At 40.1% G+C, this 21,396-nt stretch overlaps 1 protein-coding gene across 2 annotated transcripts in view; it reads right to left on the reverse strand.

Annotated features, from left to right (window-relative positions):
• Positions 1-21,396, reverse strand: part of LOC145284925 (glutamate decarboxylase 1-like) — a 287,476-nt gene that overhangs the window by 109,310 nt on the left and 156,770 nt on the right. For both annotated transcript variants that reach the window (XM_080134020.1, XM_080134019.1), the window contains exons 6-7: positions 15,338-15,417; positions 2,022-2,193 (exon numbers count right to left, since the gene is read on the reverse strand). In XM_080134020.1, the coding sequence (XP_079990146.1) occupies positions 2,022-2,193; positions 15,338-15,417 (252 nt within the window). The remainder of the gene's footprint in view (positions 1-2,021; positions 2,194-15,337; positions 15,418-21,396) is intronic.

Raw genomic sequence — 21,396 nt, forward strand, 5'->3', positions numbered from 1 at the left:
ATGACAGAACCTCCCCTCATCATCTGTCTTATTTGAGTGGGTCAGCCATTCCACAACATGGACATTGAAGTCACCGCAAATGTGAATGTTAGCCGAAGGATGACCAGACAGAATTAGGTCAATTTTCTCAGATATACTCTTAAAGGCAGTAACCCCGCTGTTGCGGGGGCGATAGAGGCAAATATAAATGCGGTGGTCTATGCAAGTGCAACCCGGAAGCACTTATAAAGTAAATTAAGGTCTTCTCTGAAAGACACAGAAAGCCATCTTTAATGTAGGCGCATATTCCATGTCCATGGTGATTTTATTATGAACTCATCTAGGAAAGTGGTCGGCCCTATGCCAGTTTCACTTAGAAAGAGTTAAGTCCGGTTTCGTCTCCTGTAATTGTGTTTCAACCTCTGGAAGGTTGGAAAGTTGACCTCTGATGTTGGAGAAGGAGACATGGTAGTAGGGGTCTACGTTGGAGGATGGGATTCTAGGTTTATTCGTGTTTTTTTGGGGGGGGTGAGATATTTCATGTTGAGTTTTTGGGGTTTGTAGAACAGGTCGATAGACTTGGTTAGAGCAGGACAGAGAGGCAAAGTAAGAGAGAATAAGACAGGAATTATTTTTGTAGCACATGGTAAGGTAAAGCCGTAACAATTACCCACTAGTATGGCATCGAGAGGCCCCACTAGAAACTGCTGCATGGTTCAGAATCCATTCACCAAATGGCAATACAGCAATCCCAGTACTTTACACCTGCTGATAAGACAGCCTCCTTAGTGGTTAACCAAGGTTCGGGTCCCTGACTATCAGGCGGGTAACATCAGCCCAGATGAAACGTTTACCTCCAGCACCCTTACTAGTGACGTGGCCACAAGGATAGACATAGAAACAGAAAAAAATTCCTACATCTCAGGCTACTATTTACGAAGTATTACCGACCTGAAGAGCAGCTTTTTCTTCACCCTTTGTCAGAAAAATCACTCATTGGAAATGAGGACTGAGGAACAAAAAAGGAGAAGCGAGAGTTACTGGAGCTGCCGATAACACAACCACAGTGTATTATCTACTCTCCATTTAAAAAAATGTAAGGACTCATTAATATCTACTTAATATAAGTCGGTTACTCCATTCCCAGTTTAGGAGGATATTTGAAAATAGTCTCCCCTCCCATAATTATGCGTAGATATTTTTTGGCTTTATCTATCCTCCATAGAGAATGATTTGAGCATTTATGTTTTACCTTATAAGATACCGTAATGGAACTTTCAATTTTTGAGGTCGGATTTTTTTGTATTAATTTAGTTTGGAAGAACCCATTTAATTGGTTAAGAGTAATACAATTTGGCTTAGGTACTAAGTTTAGACTGGTTAAGAAATAATGCATACTGCTAAGAAAAAGCATTTTTCAGTTTAATTTATAGTGCAGATATAATTTGAAGAAAAACAACAGAAAAAAAGTAAAAAAGTACAGTCGAAGATAGACCTTCTTCGCGTACATACGGAGCCCGTAATCCGGGGCAGGGGTAGAGAAAAGGTCCCACTCCAAGCCGCACCGATCACGGAAGATGTAGGCGCGGATGAGAGGTCACTTTGAAGCTTCTTACGCTCAAGGGAAAAAAGATTTAGAGCCTTTAAACGTTGCTCATAGGATAGAGCTCTGAGGCCAGCCACTATTCTCGTCGCCAGGCACTGGACTCATTCGAGACGCTGGACATTCTTCACGTAATAGAGGGATGTGGCATGAATACTGTATCCGAGAATAGGGCACACCAGAGAGGTGTAGAGGGGAAGAAAGATGGAAGGAGTGAGACGATCAAAGGGGCGGCGCACGAGGAAAAGGACACCCCTGGCTTTGTTGGTGCAGTGTTCAGAGGGTGAGTATGTAGAATGCCCAATCACTCCAAGATCTTTGGCTTGAGTGAATATATATATATATATATATATATATATATATATATATATATATATATATATATATATGTATATATATAGGTATAAGATATGGAGCAAATATTGAAAGTGTAACTTACGTCTACATGAAGCCAAAGTTTATGCCGTTCGCAAATGTCTGCAATTTCTGGTAATGGGTCGAATGCTCCAAGGATGGTCGTTCCAACGGTGGCATTAACAAAGAATGGTAACTTCCCTGCTTTCTCAGCCGCAATCACTTGTGCCTCAAGTTCAGCAACGTTCATCTTCCCCCTGAAAATACAAAGAAAAGCCAATCGAATTATCTCCTTTGTCTTTCACTCAAGTGTGATGGTTGAATAAACATATTCTTTAACTTAACGTTTAGAAGAAATGCCCAATGTATATTTTTAGTTTTCATGCAATGCACATGTGAGACGCTCAGCCTTTCAATGATACGGGAGAAAAATATACACTTGATTTTTTTTCTTGTTTAGACAATGAACTTTTTATATATTTGTGTTTTTATTCTGTTCGTTTTATTGTCTGGAAGAAGAAATAAGAAAGAATGAAACGGTTTTGTAAAATTCAGCGAACGTTTTGAAATTGCTAATGCTGACAAAGCAAAATGGATGAATTGAAAGTAGCGTTGGAACATTTGACCAAGTTGCATATCGATGCCGCAAAGCGTCAGTCATAATCCGAAAATCACTGGACTGAACGCCAAATACGATTCGAGGAACAGCAAAAGGAATTGCAAAAACAGTTAGCGGAATGTCAAATACGAACCGAGAAACAGTGAAAGGAAGTTCAAAAACAGTTAGCCGAACGTCAATGACGAACAGAGTAATTACTAACAGAAATTGTTAAAAAATAATGCGAACGCAGAAAGCAATCCAGCTTTTTCTCAGAATACAATATGGACCGCGATAGACAATTTTAAATACGAGGAAGAGGAAAAATCATTTGCAGCGTATTTTCGGTGTTATGAAGATTTTTTTAATATTGACTGCAGCAACTGGTCTGATCAAAAGAAAACCAGACTTCTACTACGAAAATTGGAAACGGCTGAGCATGATAAATTCGTGGATTTGTATCGGAAAACAGCAGATTTATCATTCAATTTGTTAACAGAATTTTTCTCGCCGAAAACGTCTTTTTCCCATAAGCGTTGGAGATGTTTGAATGTGGTAAAAAACGATAATGACGATTTTGCCACCTACGCAGCTGTAGTGAACAAACACTGATGACTTTAAGTTGTCTGAACTAACAGCAGACAATTTTAAATGTCTTGTATTTGCGCAAGGGTTAACCTCGGGAAAAGATGCGGAAATCAGGCGCAGAGACCTTACAAAATTAGAAAATGAACCGAACTTAACACTTCAAAAATTGACTGAGGATTGTCAAAAAGTTGAAATTATAAAAAAAAGATGCAAGAAATATCGAAGCAGGCATCGCGAATATAAAAAAAAGTAACTAAGAAAAAGCCGTCGAAATGGCACATAGACACTAACCACCGAAACTCAGAAAAACTAAAAGCACCGAGCGCTAGTTTCAGATTTGGTGGAATATATTGGGTAAGGGATTGCCCAGTTTTAACAAAAAGATGCCATTTATGCAATAAGATCGGCCATAATAGTTCGCACTGTAGGAAAACTCTAAATAGAAGCCGTGTACATCAAACCAGAACTAAGGACGTCGTAGATGAAAATGTACGCAAGAGTTGAACGTAATAATCAAAGAGGAAAGCGCCCCCGTGTGTGTGTGTGTGTGTGTGTGTGTGTGTGTGTGTGTGTGTGTGTGTGTGTGTGTGTGTGTGTGTGTGTGTCGTGCGGATCGGATCTGAGAGAAAGAGAAATTAAATTTGGTTTATTTTGTTTTGCTGTTTACCAGCCCATTTAACATCAAGCTATTTCGGCATAATGGAGGACAAATTCGACCTTAAATTAATACCGGAATTCGACGGCTCGACCCCGGTACTTTATTGGGTGGAGAAGGTGGAACTACATTGCCTGTTATTTAGTGTGAAGAACATTGAACATTTGATTCCTCTACGTCTTTCCGGCGGGGCTTTTGCAGTATATCAACAACTTAGTCCTGAGGAAAAACAGGATTATGACAGGATCAAGGCGGCATTATACAAGGCGTTTGCTAGCGACTCCGTCACTGCTTGGGAGCAATTTGAGGCAATAACCTTGCATCCCGGTGAAACTGTCGACGTTTATTTGGCCGAGCTGACGAAATTGACGGTGTTGTTTGGTGGGCTGCCTGAGCGAGCCTTGGCATGCAAATTTTTGGCAGGGCTCCCAACCGGAGCTAAGCAACTAATGCCAGGTCGGGGACAAGGTGCCAGCGTCGACCTCTTCTCCAAAACAAAAATTAGACGAGGCGCTTCCGACCATTGAGGTCTATGTCAATGAGACATTGTGCTCAGCACTCTTCGACTCTAGGTGCTCTCGCACCGTAGTGAGTGCGGGCTTCTGCCGCACTTCGAAGAAGAAGACTACAGGATTAACCACTCTCAGTGGAGTAACGCGGACATGTTGCGGGGTGGGCACTGTGAACATTCCCACTAAAACTGGAAATTCAGCTAACATCGAAGCGCTGGTAGTACTCGAGAAACCACTCAGCTATGATGCCATCAGTCCTAGGTGGTTCTCACATAACACAGACGGGGCGATATAGTTTCAGGAGAAGGTTTCAGTGTGTGCGGCTTTGAAGATTGATCAGCCAGACTTTATTGTGGAGTTTGACCAGCAGCAGAAGGCTTGGACAGCCGAGTGGAAGTGGTCGGAAAACCAGGAATCAGCCAAACTGCGAAATGAGGTAACAGAGTACCATGTGCCCGACCAAATGAGGCCTGCATATGAAGAGGAACTTCGTGATTGGATCAAGAATGGCTGGTTGATTGTCTACCCCTATGAGAAACTTGGACCTCCCAAAGACCTGATTCCGCTGATGGCGGTCGCTCAGCACAACAAAGCAAAGGTAAGGCCAGTGATGGACTATCGTGAACTGAACACGTATGTTGATGCATTCACAGCAGATGCTGACGTTTGTGCCAGCAAGTTACGAGAGTGGTGCCAGCAGGGTTCCAATGTGTCCCTGCTTGATCTAAGAAAAGCATACCTACAGGTCCGAATCAGTGAAACAATGTGGCCATTTCAGACGGTAGTGTTTGCTAGTAGGATGTACCAGACTAGGCTTTGGGCTGAACGTAGCACACCAAATAATGAAGACCATTATTAACACTGTGTTGTCACAGGAAGAGAAAATAAAAGATGGGACATTGGCGAACCTTATATGTGAATGAAGACATTGTGTCATCGTCACGTGTGAGGGTCAAACTGGCTGAGTTTGGTTTGACGTGCAAGGATCCAGAACGTTTGGTGAATGGCGTTCCTGTCTTGGGCCTGAACGTTCGACAAGAGCGAGGAACTTTGGAATGAACTGAAGTTCCTGAACTGTCCCATGTCTTCACGAGGCGAGCAGTATTCTCCCTGTGTGGAAAACTTGTGGGGCACCTACCAGTGTGTGGATGGACTCGCGTGGCGACAAGCATCATAAAAAATGGCAAGCGCAGTCACCAAAGGCTGGGATGATGAAACAGCCAACGATCTGTTGGTTTGCATGGCGAAGGAGACCATCGCAAGGGTAAAGCAGGATGATCCCGCCAAAGGAGACTGGTGCGTGCAGGGAGACAAACTGAATGTGTGGGTAGATGCGAGATCTCTGGCAATTTGTGTGCTGTTAAAAAAGAATAGTGTTGCGATTGAGGACGCTTGCTGGTTGCGACCAGCGAGTGACGCTGCTTATATCAACCTGGCAGAGCTCGATGCGGTGATAAAAGGTATCAACCTGGCATTCCAGTGGAAAGTCAGGAAATTACGCACACACACAGATTCACTATATGTGTACCACTGGATATCAGACACACTGACAGGCAAGACCAGGGTGCGAACTAAGGCAGCCAGCGAGATGCTGATCAGACGGAGGTTGGAGACCGTAAAAAGCTGGTAACAGAGTACAACCTGTCTGTGGATGCGATACTGGTCACTTCAAATTGCAATCTTGCTGATAGGCTCACTCGGGTGCCATAGAGATGGTATGACACCATGAAGAAGAAAGCCGAGCCAGTACCATTATGTGCCGCCTCTATTGAGGTGGCGGATGAAATCAGGAAGATACACCACCTTAGTGGACACCCCGGAGTGAGACGGACAGGTTATTTTATGCAGTTGTCCAATTCGTCGGTGTCCAAAAGTGCAGTGAAAGCGGTAGTCAGGGAATGCCAAACATGTCAGTCAGTCGACCCCACCCCGGCCAGATGGCGGAAAGATCAGCTGGGAGTAAGCACAACTTGGAGCCGACTAGGTATGGACATAACCCACTACGGCAGCCAGCACTTCCTCACCCTGATCGATTGTGGACCGACAAGGTTTGCAATCTGGCGCCATATATAAGACAGGATTCCTCCAGTGTAATTCGTGAATTGGAGTCCATATTTTATGAAAGGGGACCGTTTGAAGAGATCCTCACAGACAATGACACGGCCTCCTACAGTGAGGAGTTCAAACATTTCGTAGATGAGTGTGTGATCCAGCTCAGACACAGATGTGCATATGTACCAGGTGGCAATGGCATAGCAGAGCGGTGCCATCGAAGCTTAAAGAGGATCGCAGCAAGAAAACAATGCACGATCACAGAGGCGGTCTATAGATATAATGCAACGCCAAAGGATGGCATAACTGCTGCAAGCGCACCCACCAATGCGATCCATTGCTATCGAGTGCGCATCAAGGACATTGACGCCTGTCTGCCTAATCGGCAGGAAACCCGAGCGCAGTATAAGTTAGGGGACACTGTTTGGATGAAGCCTCCCAATAATCGATGCACCAGCAGCTTTCAAAGAGGGCGAATCACTGGCATCATCAGTGAGCAATTCATGCTAGTCAATGGTACTCCATGCCATGTGAAGGATATCCGGCCCTGAATACGAACCAGTTGGCGAGTAGCAGTGATGGTGAATCATCCAATGATGACCTGTGGATCCGTCCTATTCCTCGTGGTACAACTGTGACCCCAACACTGATGGCGATAGTTTCAGCACCCCTTCTGAGACGAAGATGAAGAAGTCCAGCCTGATGGTATGACTGTACGCCCTAACGCTGATGCTAATGGTTCCGACACATTTTCTGAGAGCTCCAATGAAGATGAAGTAGTCCAGCCAATCCCCCTTCGTAGGAATGCCTGCAACAAACGACCGCGTCCACCATGCCACATGTGTGGTCTGGAGACTGGGGGGAGTGTAGAGTTGAATGTAATAATCAAAGAGGAAAGCGCCCCGGTGTGTGTGTGTCGTGCGGATCGGATCTGAGAGAAAGAGAAATTAAAGATGGCAGCCATGGATTTATAAGGTGTAGTCTCGTGGAATCTCACGAGATCTCATCTTCCACTTAACATGTATGCAAATGGAATGGGGTCAGTTTTCTGATAAAATATCTGTTGGCAGAGACAGTAGGGAAAGACGTGCTGGAAGTCGAGAGAGAAGTTGTCAGTGACGAATTCTAGCTGGACTTTCGCGTATTGTATTTGGTTTATTTTGTTTTGCTGTTAACCAGCCCATTTAACATCAATAATAAATCTCAAAACGTGGAAAATATTACGAAAGCCGACTATGTTAAAAACTAACAGAACGGCGACGGCCGTTAATGGTACAAAAATTCATTTTGAAGATGAATTAATTACAAACGTCACTTTACGGGGGAAAACTTAAAAACTAAGATTGTATGTGCTAAAAGATAGTGAGAACCTGTTCGGTTCTGACAGCATGAGGAGTTTCGTCTCTGGGATCTTCCTATATCCACATTCTGCAAGAAAATAGATACCCGCCCAACAGAAACGGAGAAACTTATAACTTGTTTGAAAAAAGAATTCACAAACGTATTTACTCCTGGTCTGGGGAAATGTACTAAAATGGTCGCAAATTTTAAGTTGAAATCTGGCACACAACCTGTGTTTAAAAAGAAACGTAATGTCCCGTTCGCTTCCCTGAACGAAATAAATCAAGAACTAGACAGATTAGAAAGCATCGGTATACTGGCTAAAATTGAATATAGTGAGTGGGATGCTCCGGCAGTTTACGTAAAGAAAATGGCCCGGGAAATCGCGTTTGCGCCGACTTCGCGACCGGACTCAACGGGTCCTTAGAAGATTTTCACTATCCATTACCTAGTCCAGAAGAAGTGTTCACGAAGTTTTTTTCTAAGATCGGCAAGTTTTTTTCTAAGATCGATCTAAGCAACGCTTACCTACAGATTCCTGTAAACGACACAAGCTCTAACCCCCTCTGTATTAACAGTCATCGGGGTTTGTACATATACGAAAGACTCGCGTTTGGTATCAAGGTGGCATCCGCAATATTCCAGCAAGTAATGGATACTATGCTGTCCGGCTTGGACACTGCAATCGCATATCTTGATGACATTATCATAGCGAGCAAAAGCAAAGAGGAACATGAAAAACATATCAGACAAGTATTCAGTCGAATACAAGATTATGGATCTAAGATGAAAGCAGATAAATGCGAGTTCTTTTTACAAACAATTAAATACCTGGGTCAAATAATCGATAAAGATGGCAGACGCCCAGACCCAGATAGGGCGACCGCTATTAAAGAAATGCCGGCACCAGTAAACATAACTTAATTGCAGAGTTTTTTAGGTTTGGCAAATTATTACCAGAGGTTCATTCTAAATATGCACAAATTGCGCGCACCACTTAATGAATTGCTGAAAAAGGATAAGGCTTGGGAGTGGACAGAAGATTACCAGACACATTCCAAGAAATAAAAAGAATCCTGACTTCCAAACTATTCCTAGCGCATTTCAACCCGCAGTTAGACATAATAGTAGCTAGCGACGCTAGTCAATATGGTTTCATCGATTTCAGGCAAACTGGTGAAAACAGGCACAGGTAGATCCTCAGAGTGCGCAACAGGACGGATAGCAGAATCCAGGCTCGGATACTGCCAATTTGCTTTCTTGTGCTTGTTAAACCCCGTCATGTCATTGAGACAGAAGTAGCAGTCATCAAAATGATTGTTGGGCTCTCTCCACACCATTAGTACAGCAAACTTCAACTTCAGCTTACCGTTGGTCCAACCGCGGAGACTTTCTACACAGGTTTTGCACACCATATGTGGGGCCCAAGACTTGTCTTGGTCACCAAGTATCATATCGAAGTATGCTTTGTACGCCCTCTTGACAAAGTCTGTAATATTACTCTTTTGTTGTGCCATCATATACTGTCCACAGACAAAAGAGTAATATTACAGACTTTGTCAAGAGCAACAATCATTTTGATGACTGCTACTTCTGTCTCAATGACATGACGGGGTTTAACAAGCACAAGAAAGCAAATTGGCAGTATCCGAGCCTGGATTCTGCTATCCGTCCTGTTGCGCACTCTGAGGATCTACCTGTGCCTGTTTTCACCAGTTTGCCTGAAATCGATGAAACCGAAGAGAGTCCAACTGATCTTTCAATATCAAGTGATGATAGCTGTAGTGACTATGAAGAACCCTCAAATGGCCCTCAGCTTTTCAATCAATCTGAACTTAATGACCTAGTGCGAGACCTTTGTTTGTCGAAGGAGCAGTCTGAAGTTCTTGCATCACGACTCCAAGAGAAAAACATTCTTGATTCTGGCACAAATGTAACATACTGTAGGACAAGGGAAGGCAGCTTGCTTCGTTTCTTTTCTAAAGAAGACGACCTGGTCTTTTGTAATGACGTTTCTGCACTTCTTAACTGCATGGGGATCTCATCATATGACCCAGCAGATTGGCGTCTCTTCATAGATAGCTCGAAAGCAAGTCTAAAAATTGTACTTTTGCACAATGGCAATAAGTTTGCTCCTGTACCAATTGGCCATTCTAACAAGATGAAAGAAGAGTATGATGCTATCAAATTTGTTCTTGAAAAGCTGAATTACAACACTCATAAATGGCTGATTTGTGTGGACTTGAAAATGGTGAATTTTCTGCTTGGTCAGCAAAGTGGATACACAAAGTATCCCTGCTTTCTTTGTTTGTGGGATAGCAGAACAAGAATCCAGCACTGGAGAAGGGAGAACTGGCCAGAACGAGAAAGTATCGAAGTCGGCACAGCCAACGTCATCAATGAGCCTTTGGTACCCAGGGATAGAATCATCTTCCCTCCATTGCACATAAAACTAGGGCTCATGAAGCAGTTTGTTAAGGCGTTGAACAAGGATGGGGATTGCTTCAAGTATATATGCAGACAATTTCCAGGTCTTTCCATCGAAAAAGCTAAAGGTGGCATCTTCGATGGACCTTAGATTCGAACGCTCATGAGGGATTCTGACTTCACTGATCATATGAACACGGTTGAGTTAAATGCTTGGGTGTCCTTCACAGATGTAGTGACAAACTTTTTGGGAAATCACAAATCTGACAATTACAAGCAATTGGTCCCTAAGATGCTTACTGCATACGGAAAACTAGGGGCAAATATGAGCATTAAAGTTCATTTCTTGTTTAGCCACCTCGACAGATTTCCTGGTAATCTTGGTGATTACAGTGAGGAGCAGGGAGAGAGATTCCATCAAGACATCAAAACAATGGAAGAGAGGTATCAAGGCAAATGGGATGAGCACATGATGGCAGACTACTGCTGGAACCTTTTGAGAGACTGCCCAAAAGTTTCTCACAAGCGAAAATGGTATAAACGTCAATTTTAGTTTTGTGAATAAAATATTGTTTTGTGTGTTCATTGTAACTAAGAATCTAGTGTATAATGCTTTGCATTAATTTATGATATATAGCTGATATTTTTTTTCACTTGAAGAATTAAAATTCAGCAAATTTTTAGCAAATGTTTTGTATATCCTCGAAATCTATGAAAAGTGTTCAGTTATAGGATAAATGAAATGATGTTATATCTAACTTAACTTGTTAGATTGAGATTTTACACTGTCTTTGTGGTTTAAGATTATCATAAAAATCAATATCTGACATTTATGCACTATTTAGCCGTTTTTTGTACGTTTAGCTATGGTGGCGAATGGGTGATTTCAGACAAACGACCCCCCTGTAATATCTCAAAAACTAGAGCCAATTTGAAAAAAACTAATGTCAGATTCGGATTCAGCGCCCTTGAAAACCCCAGAAACCAGTCTTACTTTGCCTGCCAAAAATATTGTGTTGACCAGTGTAATTTACTCTTACTTTAAATGGCCAGAGGTACTAAGATGCAAAAAAACGACCACGGCAACAACGACAGAGTTTTTATTGGAATTGTTTGCTCGGTTTGGGGTTGTAGACTGTTTGGTTAGCAACAACGGTACACAGTTCACCTCGACAGAGTTCAGAGAATTCTGCGAGACGTATCAAGTCAAGCATATTATGACACGCCAGTACCACGCCAGAAGCAACAGCCAGGCCGAACGTTTCGTCAATACGTTTAAAAGGGCATTAAAAAAGGCGTCCCGTACACCGACAGAAAAGGTCCTTCAGCAATTTCTGCAGGTTTACAGAATCACGAGAAACCCGAACAAACCAGATGCGGGATCCCCAGCAGAAATCATGTTTGGACGGAAAATAAAATCCGTATTTGATAAACTGCTACCCAAACACATAGTACACAACAGAACCTCTACAATGCCAACGAAACGGTTTAACAGCGGAGATAACGTGTATTTTAGACATTTTAGAAATAACGTTTCTTTTTGGGAACAAGGCACGATCTTACAAAGAATCGGCCATGTTACATACATCATTCAGGGCCCAAAGTTCCAACATAAGAGGCACCTGAACCAAATCAGGAAACGCTTCTAAGAGGATCAAGAAGAACAACCGCAGAATGGCAGTGAGGCGATTGAAACTGTGTATAACTGTTTTGACATAGACCTTCCAAAAGGGATGTCAGAATCGAGACGCTCCGGCAGAAAGAGGAAGCGCACAGCCCCCTTGGTGGTCTGCCCCAAAAGGAAGAAATACTGATTTTCACAACCGCGGAAATCAGCTTGGGAGAGAGTGTTGTGGGGGAATCACCCTCCAAATGGACTGTTCTATCCATTACATAAACCATAGACCTTTTGATCCCAGGTGTGGATTAAACACCAGAGCGACCCTTGCCTGCTCGGTGACGTTTACTACTCTTTTCAGTTGTAACCTTTTTACGTTGTTGTTCCAGTAATACATTGTTTAAACACTATATTCCGTTATTGTTTTCTTTGTGGCTTATTGCAAGCCATAACAATAAGAAATCAAATTTTCTTTATCCATTGATCAGTTGTAATTCATCTGATAATATTATTCATCATTCAACTGATAATCCATGCATTTCATTAATACTCTAAGTAGCTTCATTAAAAACTTAATCAATTTTAAATCCTAAATTTCAAGAATAATATTCTCCCAAATATCCTATATCTTTTTTCATTGCTTTTAACCCAATCAGTTGGAAGAATTACTGAATTTTTGCTTCTTGGCATTTTTTCCCCAACACTAAAATCAACAAAAGTTGAGACCATTTTTGAAAGGGCTTTTCCACCGTTGACTGCGCTATGTTGCTGATCTTAAGCAGTTCTATGAAGTAGAGGTGGGTGAGCCTGTTGCTGCTGCGACCGTACGACGTACAGTTCTTCCTGTAGATCCCTCCTCCTGAGGAATAGCGACGGTGGTTCTCAGACAATGATTAACGGCTAGAGTGCGCTTCACCTGGGGCGTTGGTTCTTTAATCTAACTTTCCGACCATGGAAAGAGATAAATATCTTTTTTATTGTTTAAAGACTTACATTTAGTGCTTATAATATAAATCTACTTAGCAAGTAAGTAAAACGTTAAAAAATTGTCTTACTTCCCCCTCTCTCTCTCTCTCTCTCTCTCTGCCTCTCTCTTTCGCTCTCTCTCTCTCTCTCTCTCTCTCTCTCTCTCTCTCCTGTATGATAAATAATACTGTATATCACTTTCTTGAAATACGTCGATATTATTTTGGCTATGATCTTAGCAGTGGCGGGAGGGGTTGGTCATTTTCTGTATCATTTGTTTCATTAGAATAAGATCGAATATTTAGAGATATTGGAAATGTTTTATTGTGTGAGGTTTTGGGTTCACTAGAAGTGTTAAGTGGAGAAGTGATGTTCTGATGATATATGTAAAACAAGTTTTTGTTATTTCACTTTCGTTTTCTTCGAAGAGTTCCGTTCGATAAATCGTTGTAAACCGAAAAAGTTGACGTTACGTGACGAAACTGGAAGCTGGAGGATGAAATTGATTGAAAAGGAAAAAAAAATGGTCGCAGTACTCTTATGTATTGAGGATAATTTTCCTCTTGATACCAGAAGTAACAATTTTATGAAGATTAAGAAATGATTTGTAACCACTTTTCTCGGAGAAAAAATGGAAGGCGTTATGTAAAAAGGTGAACTCGAATTGTTAGAGGGGAAATCTTTAATCTCACATAAAGATCAACATAACGTCGCATCTTTTAATTATAAATAGATAGATATAGTTTAAATGCTAAGGTTGAATTATGTTCACACATGATAAAAGAGTGGCGTCCGACACCGACTACGAGTAAATTCTTTAGAAAAAATAGCTTTCCGGTTGCCTTAACATTTGATCAACTACTTTGACTAAAAAGAAAAGGTTTACTACCCTGTGTCTTAAAATAGATTATATCCCTTTATTGTGATGATGATTTTCCTCTCTTGGATTCTAAAATAGCCGCATCTGATTGAGCAAGACCACTAACTACTTCCTCTTTTTTTTTAGGAATAACACCAGACAAGACATGAAACCACTTGATGAAACGAGCTCAAAATACTATTTTATAGTAAAAAAAAGAAGCCCAGCCAACTATAAGTATGAATTGGATAGATTCCGAGATAGAAGACAGCAATTCTATCTCCTTTGTCAGAAACATCGCCCACAGAAGGAAAGGACTAAAATCAGTGAAAATATAGTTACGATGATGTTGAAAGTAAACTCAAGACCTTCTTTCTATCCTTGTTTTAGTGGAATGAAGTAAAATAGCATCATTTCGTCCTCTTTTGGATGCTATCGTCATTTGATAACGATAGACTAAAGCAGTGTTTCTCAACCTTTGATGACCCATGGCCCCTTTACTAAATATCTCAACACTCGCGGTCCTTTGCACTTTAACAAAATAATTTTTAAAAATGCAGATTTTGTTTTATCTGGCTTATTTAGTTACTTTAAAATTTTAAAGCAAAGTGAAAATTTTGCTGAAAATGATGCATTTGCTGTTGGGCTGCTCGTATGGCGAAGCTTCTTATATTTGGACACAGCAAGGCGAATACCGTCCTAACATCAAAATATTTTGCAAGGTGTTGGGAAGCATCTCTTCTTTAAGGAACGATTGAACAGTTTTGTAAGAATCGGAGTTAGTTCCAGATATAACTTTTTAAACACTGATTAAAATGTGTCAGAACCGGTTACTTTGCTGGCATCGAGATTCTTGATAGGTTTGATAACATTCTGGACAGATATTTAGATGTCGCTCAGAATATTTTCCACCTACGAGATAATTCAGGAGATAGACATCCAAATCATGAGGGATGAATTTGATTCAAATTAAATATTAAAAAAAAACATTTAGTTTATCGAATGCTTTGGAAATCATCTCTGATATGTTGATGATGGTTGGGATAGAAGTTATGCATTTATTCATAATCCTACAGTACCGCCTTCATCAATGCACAAAATTTAATTGTTTTTGGTAACTTAAAAAAAGACCTTGATGATTGAGGAGAATTTTATAAGTATTGTGGTATGTCCACCCTATGGAAAATAATAAATTCTTCCACTTACAAGGGGCATTCCAAAAGTAAAGCATCTTATTTTTTAACTAAAAAAGTTCAAGAGCTATGAAGAGGAGAATGGTGCGATTAAAACGAGTGACCTTTTGACCTTTTCTGCCCCAGAATTTATTTTCTACACAGTCACCACCATTCTTTTTTTTTATCTGAAATTTAATGACGCACCTCATGTCAATATCTACAATGAAGATGTGAAACATGTCATTTATCATACCAGTACAATGTGTAACCCCCTTTGATCTATTCGGGCGGAATAAAAAATAGGAGGCATTACTTTTGGAACGCTCTTCGTATTATAAATAACGGGGGAATATGTCTTTCGATGTTAGCACAAGCTATGCACAAATCATACGCACTTGGCAGTCGGACTGACGTATAACCACACTTTTTATTTGTTGAACTTGCTTTATGTTCCATATATTTTGTTTCCACTAATTGATGCTTTTTCTTCCAGCTCCTTACGGAACCACGACAATAAGCTAGCTTCAGCTAGTTTATGAAAATAGCATGAACCTGTCGTATATCGGGTACTTCAGTTAGTATCTAAAAAGAAAGAAAGTCCATTCCTCACCGATAATCACAGCTAATTCGAATAAGATTTTCTGTTCCGATGCCAAGAATGGAAGCCGCTCGACATATGGAAAAATGGCTCTGAAATGAAAAAAATAATAAATTAATAAGATAAAATAAAATAAATCAATGACGAACGTATACGATATTCTTATAGATTTTATTATTTCATCATTTTGCAACCAAAGTCACCAGGGACTTCCAGTCTGGTACATAACTTCCGGGACACGTTGCTCTAACCCGACTTTTAATGGAAAATTTGATTCACTACACTGTTTGTTTTAAAAAACTTCAATTTTATATTATAAAAAGGCTGACTGGGAAGCCATCAGAGATATTATCAGAGATGCCTCATGGGCAAATATTTTTTCTCTTTCTGCTGAACAGTGCGCAAATGAAACCAATGAATGGTTCAAAACAGCAATGGAAGCACATGTTCCCATGCGGAAATTTTATAGCAAGCCCCACTCTCCCCAATGGTTCACTTCGACTTACGCAACTGCCATTCCTCAAAGGCAGCATGCATACCGCAGATTTAACCGACATAAGTCCAGTTCAAACAAACAGAAGTACATAAAAGCTAGAAATAACGTTAAGAAAGAAATAGCAACAGCCAAGAGAGAATTTACTGAAACCACTAAAAAACGCATCGAAACACAAAAATTAGGAAATCGTGACTTCTGGAAAATCTACAACAGTGTAGTAAATAATGGGCAATCAACAATTCCCCCACTAACCAACAATCACGAGGTTGTTTACTCAGCAACCGACAAAGCTAATATGCTTGCCAGCCGGTTTGACTCGAACTCCACACTGGACCCTTCCAACCACTCCCTGCCTGACTTTCCTTTGCGGATAGACGCAACACTAGACGATCTTTTGCCCCTGCTCAGGTACATGCTATCAAAAAAAATCTTGACACTTCTAAAGCATGTGGACCTGATCTCATCCCAGCTGTGCTATTAAAAAAGTGCTCAGCCGAAGTAGCTCCAATTCTCTCCAAACTCTACAACAAATGCCTTAATAAATCATGCTTTCCGGGCTGTTGGAAAACTGCTTCTGTGGTACCAATATTCAAGAATTCTGGCGAAAGAACTGACCCATCAAATTATCGCCCCATTAGTCTCCTCCCACTTTTCGCCAAAATATTTGAGATCATAATTAACTATGCTCTAGTCCGGCACCTTACAGATGCTAAACTTCTGACTGACAAACAATATGGATTTAGACAAGCCCGTTCCACAGCTGACATCCTCACTGTAATCTCTGAACGTATATACCATTCACTGTACAAAGCGGGAGAGGGCAGAGCGGTAGATCTAGATATATCTAAGGCTTTTGACAGCGTATGGCACAAGGGCCTCCTCAGGAAAATTAAATCATACGGTATCACTGGTAGAATACTTAGCATAATTGAATCCTTCTTAGACAAGAGAAAAATCCAAGTTGTCCTCGACAGTCGAACATCTAAACAGTGTGATATAAATGCGGGAGTGCCTCAGGGGTCTATCCTTGGACCTCTATTGTTCCTGATATTTATTAATGACCTCCCCGACAAAACTACCTCTGAGACGGGTATATATGCTGATGAACTACACTCTATAACAGGCATGACAGGAACCAAATGAACACATATCTAAGGAAATGGCAAAAACACTAGAGGATGACCTCCAATTAGTAGTGGAATGGGGACATAAATGGTTGGTCACATTCAATGCTGCCAAGACTAAACTGGTTTCCTTCAATAACTACAAGAAACCTTCTCTGCCACCAATAGCAATTGCCAATGACTCTATATCTGAAAGTACATCCTTTAAACTCCTCGGCCTAACGCTCTCAGAGTTGGAACAATTACATTGAAAACATTGCCAGGGCCGCTGCGAAAAAGGTAGGCTCTCTCTACCGTGTTAGAAAACTACTGACACCTGAAAGTATCCTGTATCTCTATAAGGCCACCATTCGCCCATGTATGGAGTATTGTTGTCACATCTGGGCTGGTGCGTCTACTACTAGTCCCTCGCTCCTAGAAAAGGTTAAAAAAAGAGTCGCCAACCTGATAGACCCAGAACTGGCATCTAAGCTTCAGCCTCTGTCCCATCGACGAAACGTTGCATCCCCCTGCTTGTTCTACAAGTATTTTAATGGTGAATGCTCTGACGAACTGCAGACACTTGTGCCTCCACGACGCAGACACCTTCGACAAACCCGACAGGCAGCTAAATCCCACCCCCGCACAGTAGAGATCCCTAGATACAAAAGATCTTTCTACTCCAGTAGTTTCTTCCCCAGAACCGCTAGACTCTGGAATTCCATTCCAGGATCCTGCTTCCCTAACTGTACTAACATGCAGAAGTTCAAGTGCAACGTGAACCGACATCTTTCTGCCCAAATCCCTACATAGTGACCCAGTAGTTGCTAACCTTGATAGTAGCCCCCTACACCAAAGTGGCAATGTGCCTTGTTTGGGGTGAAAATGTAATTAAAAAAATTATAAAATGGCTGTTCTTTTTTTCTATGTAATTCTAATATGACTAAATCGTTCAAAAGTGTGACTAGAACTTGAGTTAATTCGGATGTGAATTTTGGCGTAGAGAGTTTTTGATAGCAGTGTGTCGAATTTTACCCCGTAAATTGTTAGTTGGAAGTACAGAATAGTTAACAATCCATTTGGAAAAGTGCAGAATAGTTAACACGTAATCATTTAACCACATTTTTTTTACCGTATGCATCATTTGAAATCAAAATTTAAAATTCCGCAAAAACCTTCTTTGTTATAATCAGGTTAAAGGTTTTAAGTGACTCGAAAGTTGGAAAGAATCAAAAACAGAATTAATAGACAAAACACGTCTATTTTTCTCCCTCTCTCTTTCTCTCTCTCTCTCACACACACACACACACACACACACACACACACACACACACACACACACATATATATATATATATATATATATATATATATTCTAGCATAAGTACCCGTCGTTGACTGGGTTCAAAAACAGCCTACAGAAAATGGACTCTGATTTATGAAAGTATGATAGGTTATGAAAAGGAAGGGTTGTAAAGAGATAGCTTCGAATTCGGGGGTATTAAAACCAAAGCAAAATATGATGAAAGTAAAAATAAAATAGATAAACCCATAATTTATTATACCATACTGAATATTTTTATATCAAAAACACTTGTAAACGATTTTTTTATTTTTAAATTTTTTATTTCCATACTTTGTGGACCAGGCGCGAACGCAGACCCCACAATTTTAATGAACCATTGTTCTGCCAGATCAAACATACCCATTCCTGTGTCTCGATACATCTTCTATGTAATCAGTTTTTTTTAAATAGTCAACCATATAGGAGCCTATTCGTGATCAGACACACACACACATACACACACATTCAGCCTTATATATATATATATATATATATATATATATATATATATATATATATATAATGCTGGTATCGTGCTAACATTGGTAAATGAAAAGTGAGAGTATTTGATGTGTTTCAAATCCGTATAATTCGAATTAGACTTTAATACATTTTCTAAGGCGTCCTGAACATTTGAAACTATTGCAGCTAGCGAAATAAATATTACTTATTTGATCGTTGAAAAGTAGCACCGATAATCTTTAAATGTCGCCTTAGCTACCATTATCGACTCTTCTTTAGTGGACTTGATCGATCTCAAAGAATGGTTCAACTCAAGAATTAATCCGCAATTCATCGGAATCAACCGCAGCTGTTCTTCGACCGATCCTTCCGCCATCGCAATTAAAACACAACAAATCACTTGAGAAGGACATTTCGAAGCTCACATTTAAGTAAATGAAATAAATTGTTGGAAAATTTACATATTTTGCGTGTAAATAATCAATATCATATCAATGGAATGATCTCTGTTTGTCTCGGTGTCATTTATTTGTTATTAAATCTTTATCTTCATTTCGAAAGAATATAAATTACTAGCAGGCTGCCTGGCGTTGCCCGGTTGTAAAATACGCATAAATATTATATTTTAATTAATACAGAAACTGAGACATGTGTATGCGAGTATTATGTCTTTTTTTTTCGAAACCGTCCATTTCTTGTAAGTAAAAAAAAAGAAAGAAAAAATACTCGAGCTGAGATCGAAACCAACACCTAAGACAGTGAGTCAAGTACGATAACCATTAGCCCAGCGTGACATGATCTTTAAACGGTGTTTCCAAACTACTGGAAGCAGCGTTCTCGAAGCGTGAGCTATCGGCTTTCTAGATCCATTAGGCATGATATGTTGAAGGCATGCTCCTATGCCGTAGGAACTAGCGTCACTAGCGATGACTATATTTAATTTTGTGTCATAGTGAGTTAGAAATAATTCAGATGTTAGCGCGCTCTTTATTTTGTCAAAAGCGGTTTGACATTCTTGCGTCCAGTTCCAAGGTGTGTCCTTTTTTAGCAGCTCATTTAAGGGAGCTCGCAAATTATGCATCCCTTCGATAAAAGATTGGTAATAATTTGCGAGTCCTAAGAAACTCTGCAAGTTTGTTACGTTATTAGGTGCTGGCATGTTTTTTATTGCCGCAGATCTTTCTGGGTCTCGACGTCGCCCATGTTTAGTTATTATATGTCCACGATACTTAATTTCGCTCATACAAAAGTCGCATTTATTTTCTTTTACTTTAAACCCGAATTCTTGTATTCGAGTGAATACTTGTTTTAAATGCTCCTTATGTTCTTCTAGGGATTTGCTCCTGATAACAATGTCGTCCAGGTATGCACATGCGCACTCAATACTACTTATCATGGTGTCCATCACTTGCTGAAAGATGGCAGGCGCTACTTTGATGCCAAAGGGCAACCGGGTGTATTTGTACAATCCCTTATGCGTGTTGATACATAGTATTTTTGAGCAATTCACCTCGAACGGTATTTGTAAATACGCGTCGCTTAAGTCTATCTTGGAGAAGATATTACCACCATTCAACTTTGTGAATATTTCCTCTGGGCTTGGTAGAGGGTAATGGTAATCTTGTAATATGGAGTTTAGACATGTCGAAAAGTCTGCGCACACTCTGATTTCATCATTCTTTTTCTTTACATATACGGTGGGGGCTGCCCAGTCGCTGTGTTCTATTTTTGATAGTATGCCTGTCTGTTCTAATCTGTCTAATTCTTTATTAATCTTTTCCAACCCAGCGAACGGAACGTTTCGCTTTTTTCTAAAAATTGGGCTGGTGTTTTAAGTTCAAACGAGGCCTTAAATTTATTGCAACGACCTAATTTAGTCATGAATACTTCAGGGAATAATTTTTTAAGCCCTCTTTTATATTTTCTGTTGTTGGAGTAGTACATTCTATTTTTTTACAGAATGTATTGATTGGCTTATCCCACAGTCCAAATTTCTCAATCAAATCTATTCCAAACAGATTTTTGCTATTTTTCAATACGAACATTTTTAATTTCTTCGTAATCCCTTTTAATTTTATCGGAAGGATAACTTCTCCTTCAAATTTTATCTCACCACCAGTTACCGTCCGAGCTGATTTACTTGTTTTCATCATGGTTGGTTTACCCAACTTTTTCCATGTATTCAAGTTTATTAGAGAAATATCGGATCCTGAATCCAGTTGTAATTTTATTGGCGTTTTAAATATTTCCACTTTTATGTATTTTCGCCGATTTTTATCTAATTTTTCATTTGATTTTGTTTGCTATACTCTCTGTCTGGTGAAATCTTTCTATCTGCAATAATCGCTTTTGTGTCCGACTTTGTTGCAAATGTAGCATTTTATCTTCTTATAAGGGCAATCTGATTCCCAATGTCTTTCTGCGCATCTCTTACAGGAAGAGACTTGTTATATTCTTTACTATAATTATAATTATTATATTTGGAATATCTCGTTCCATTTTGACTGCTTTTATTTGTATAGTTCTTGGTTGGTGTGTATGGGTTTCTAACCTTTCTTACATATGCCACTCCGGATTCTTCTATCTTTTTTTTTAACCCTTTTTAGTGTAATGGCCCTTTCACAATCCTCTGCTAATTTCTGAAGTGTTAAATCTTGCTCAGATT

Source organism: Euprymna scolopes, chromosome 9 (assembly GCF_053919585.1).
Source record: "Euprymna scolopes isolate OS-2025 chromosome 9, ASM5391958v1, whole genome shotgun sequence".
Classification (NCBI taxonomy): domain Eukaryota; kingdom Metazoa; phylum Mollusca; class Cephalopoda; order Sepiida; family Sepiolidae; genus Euprymna; species Euprymna scolopes.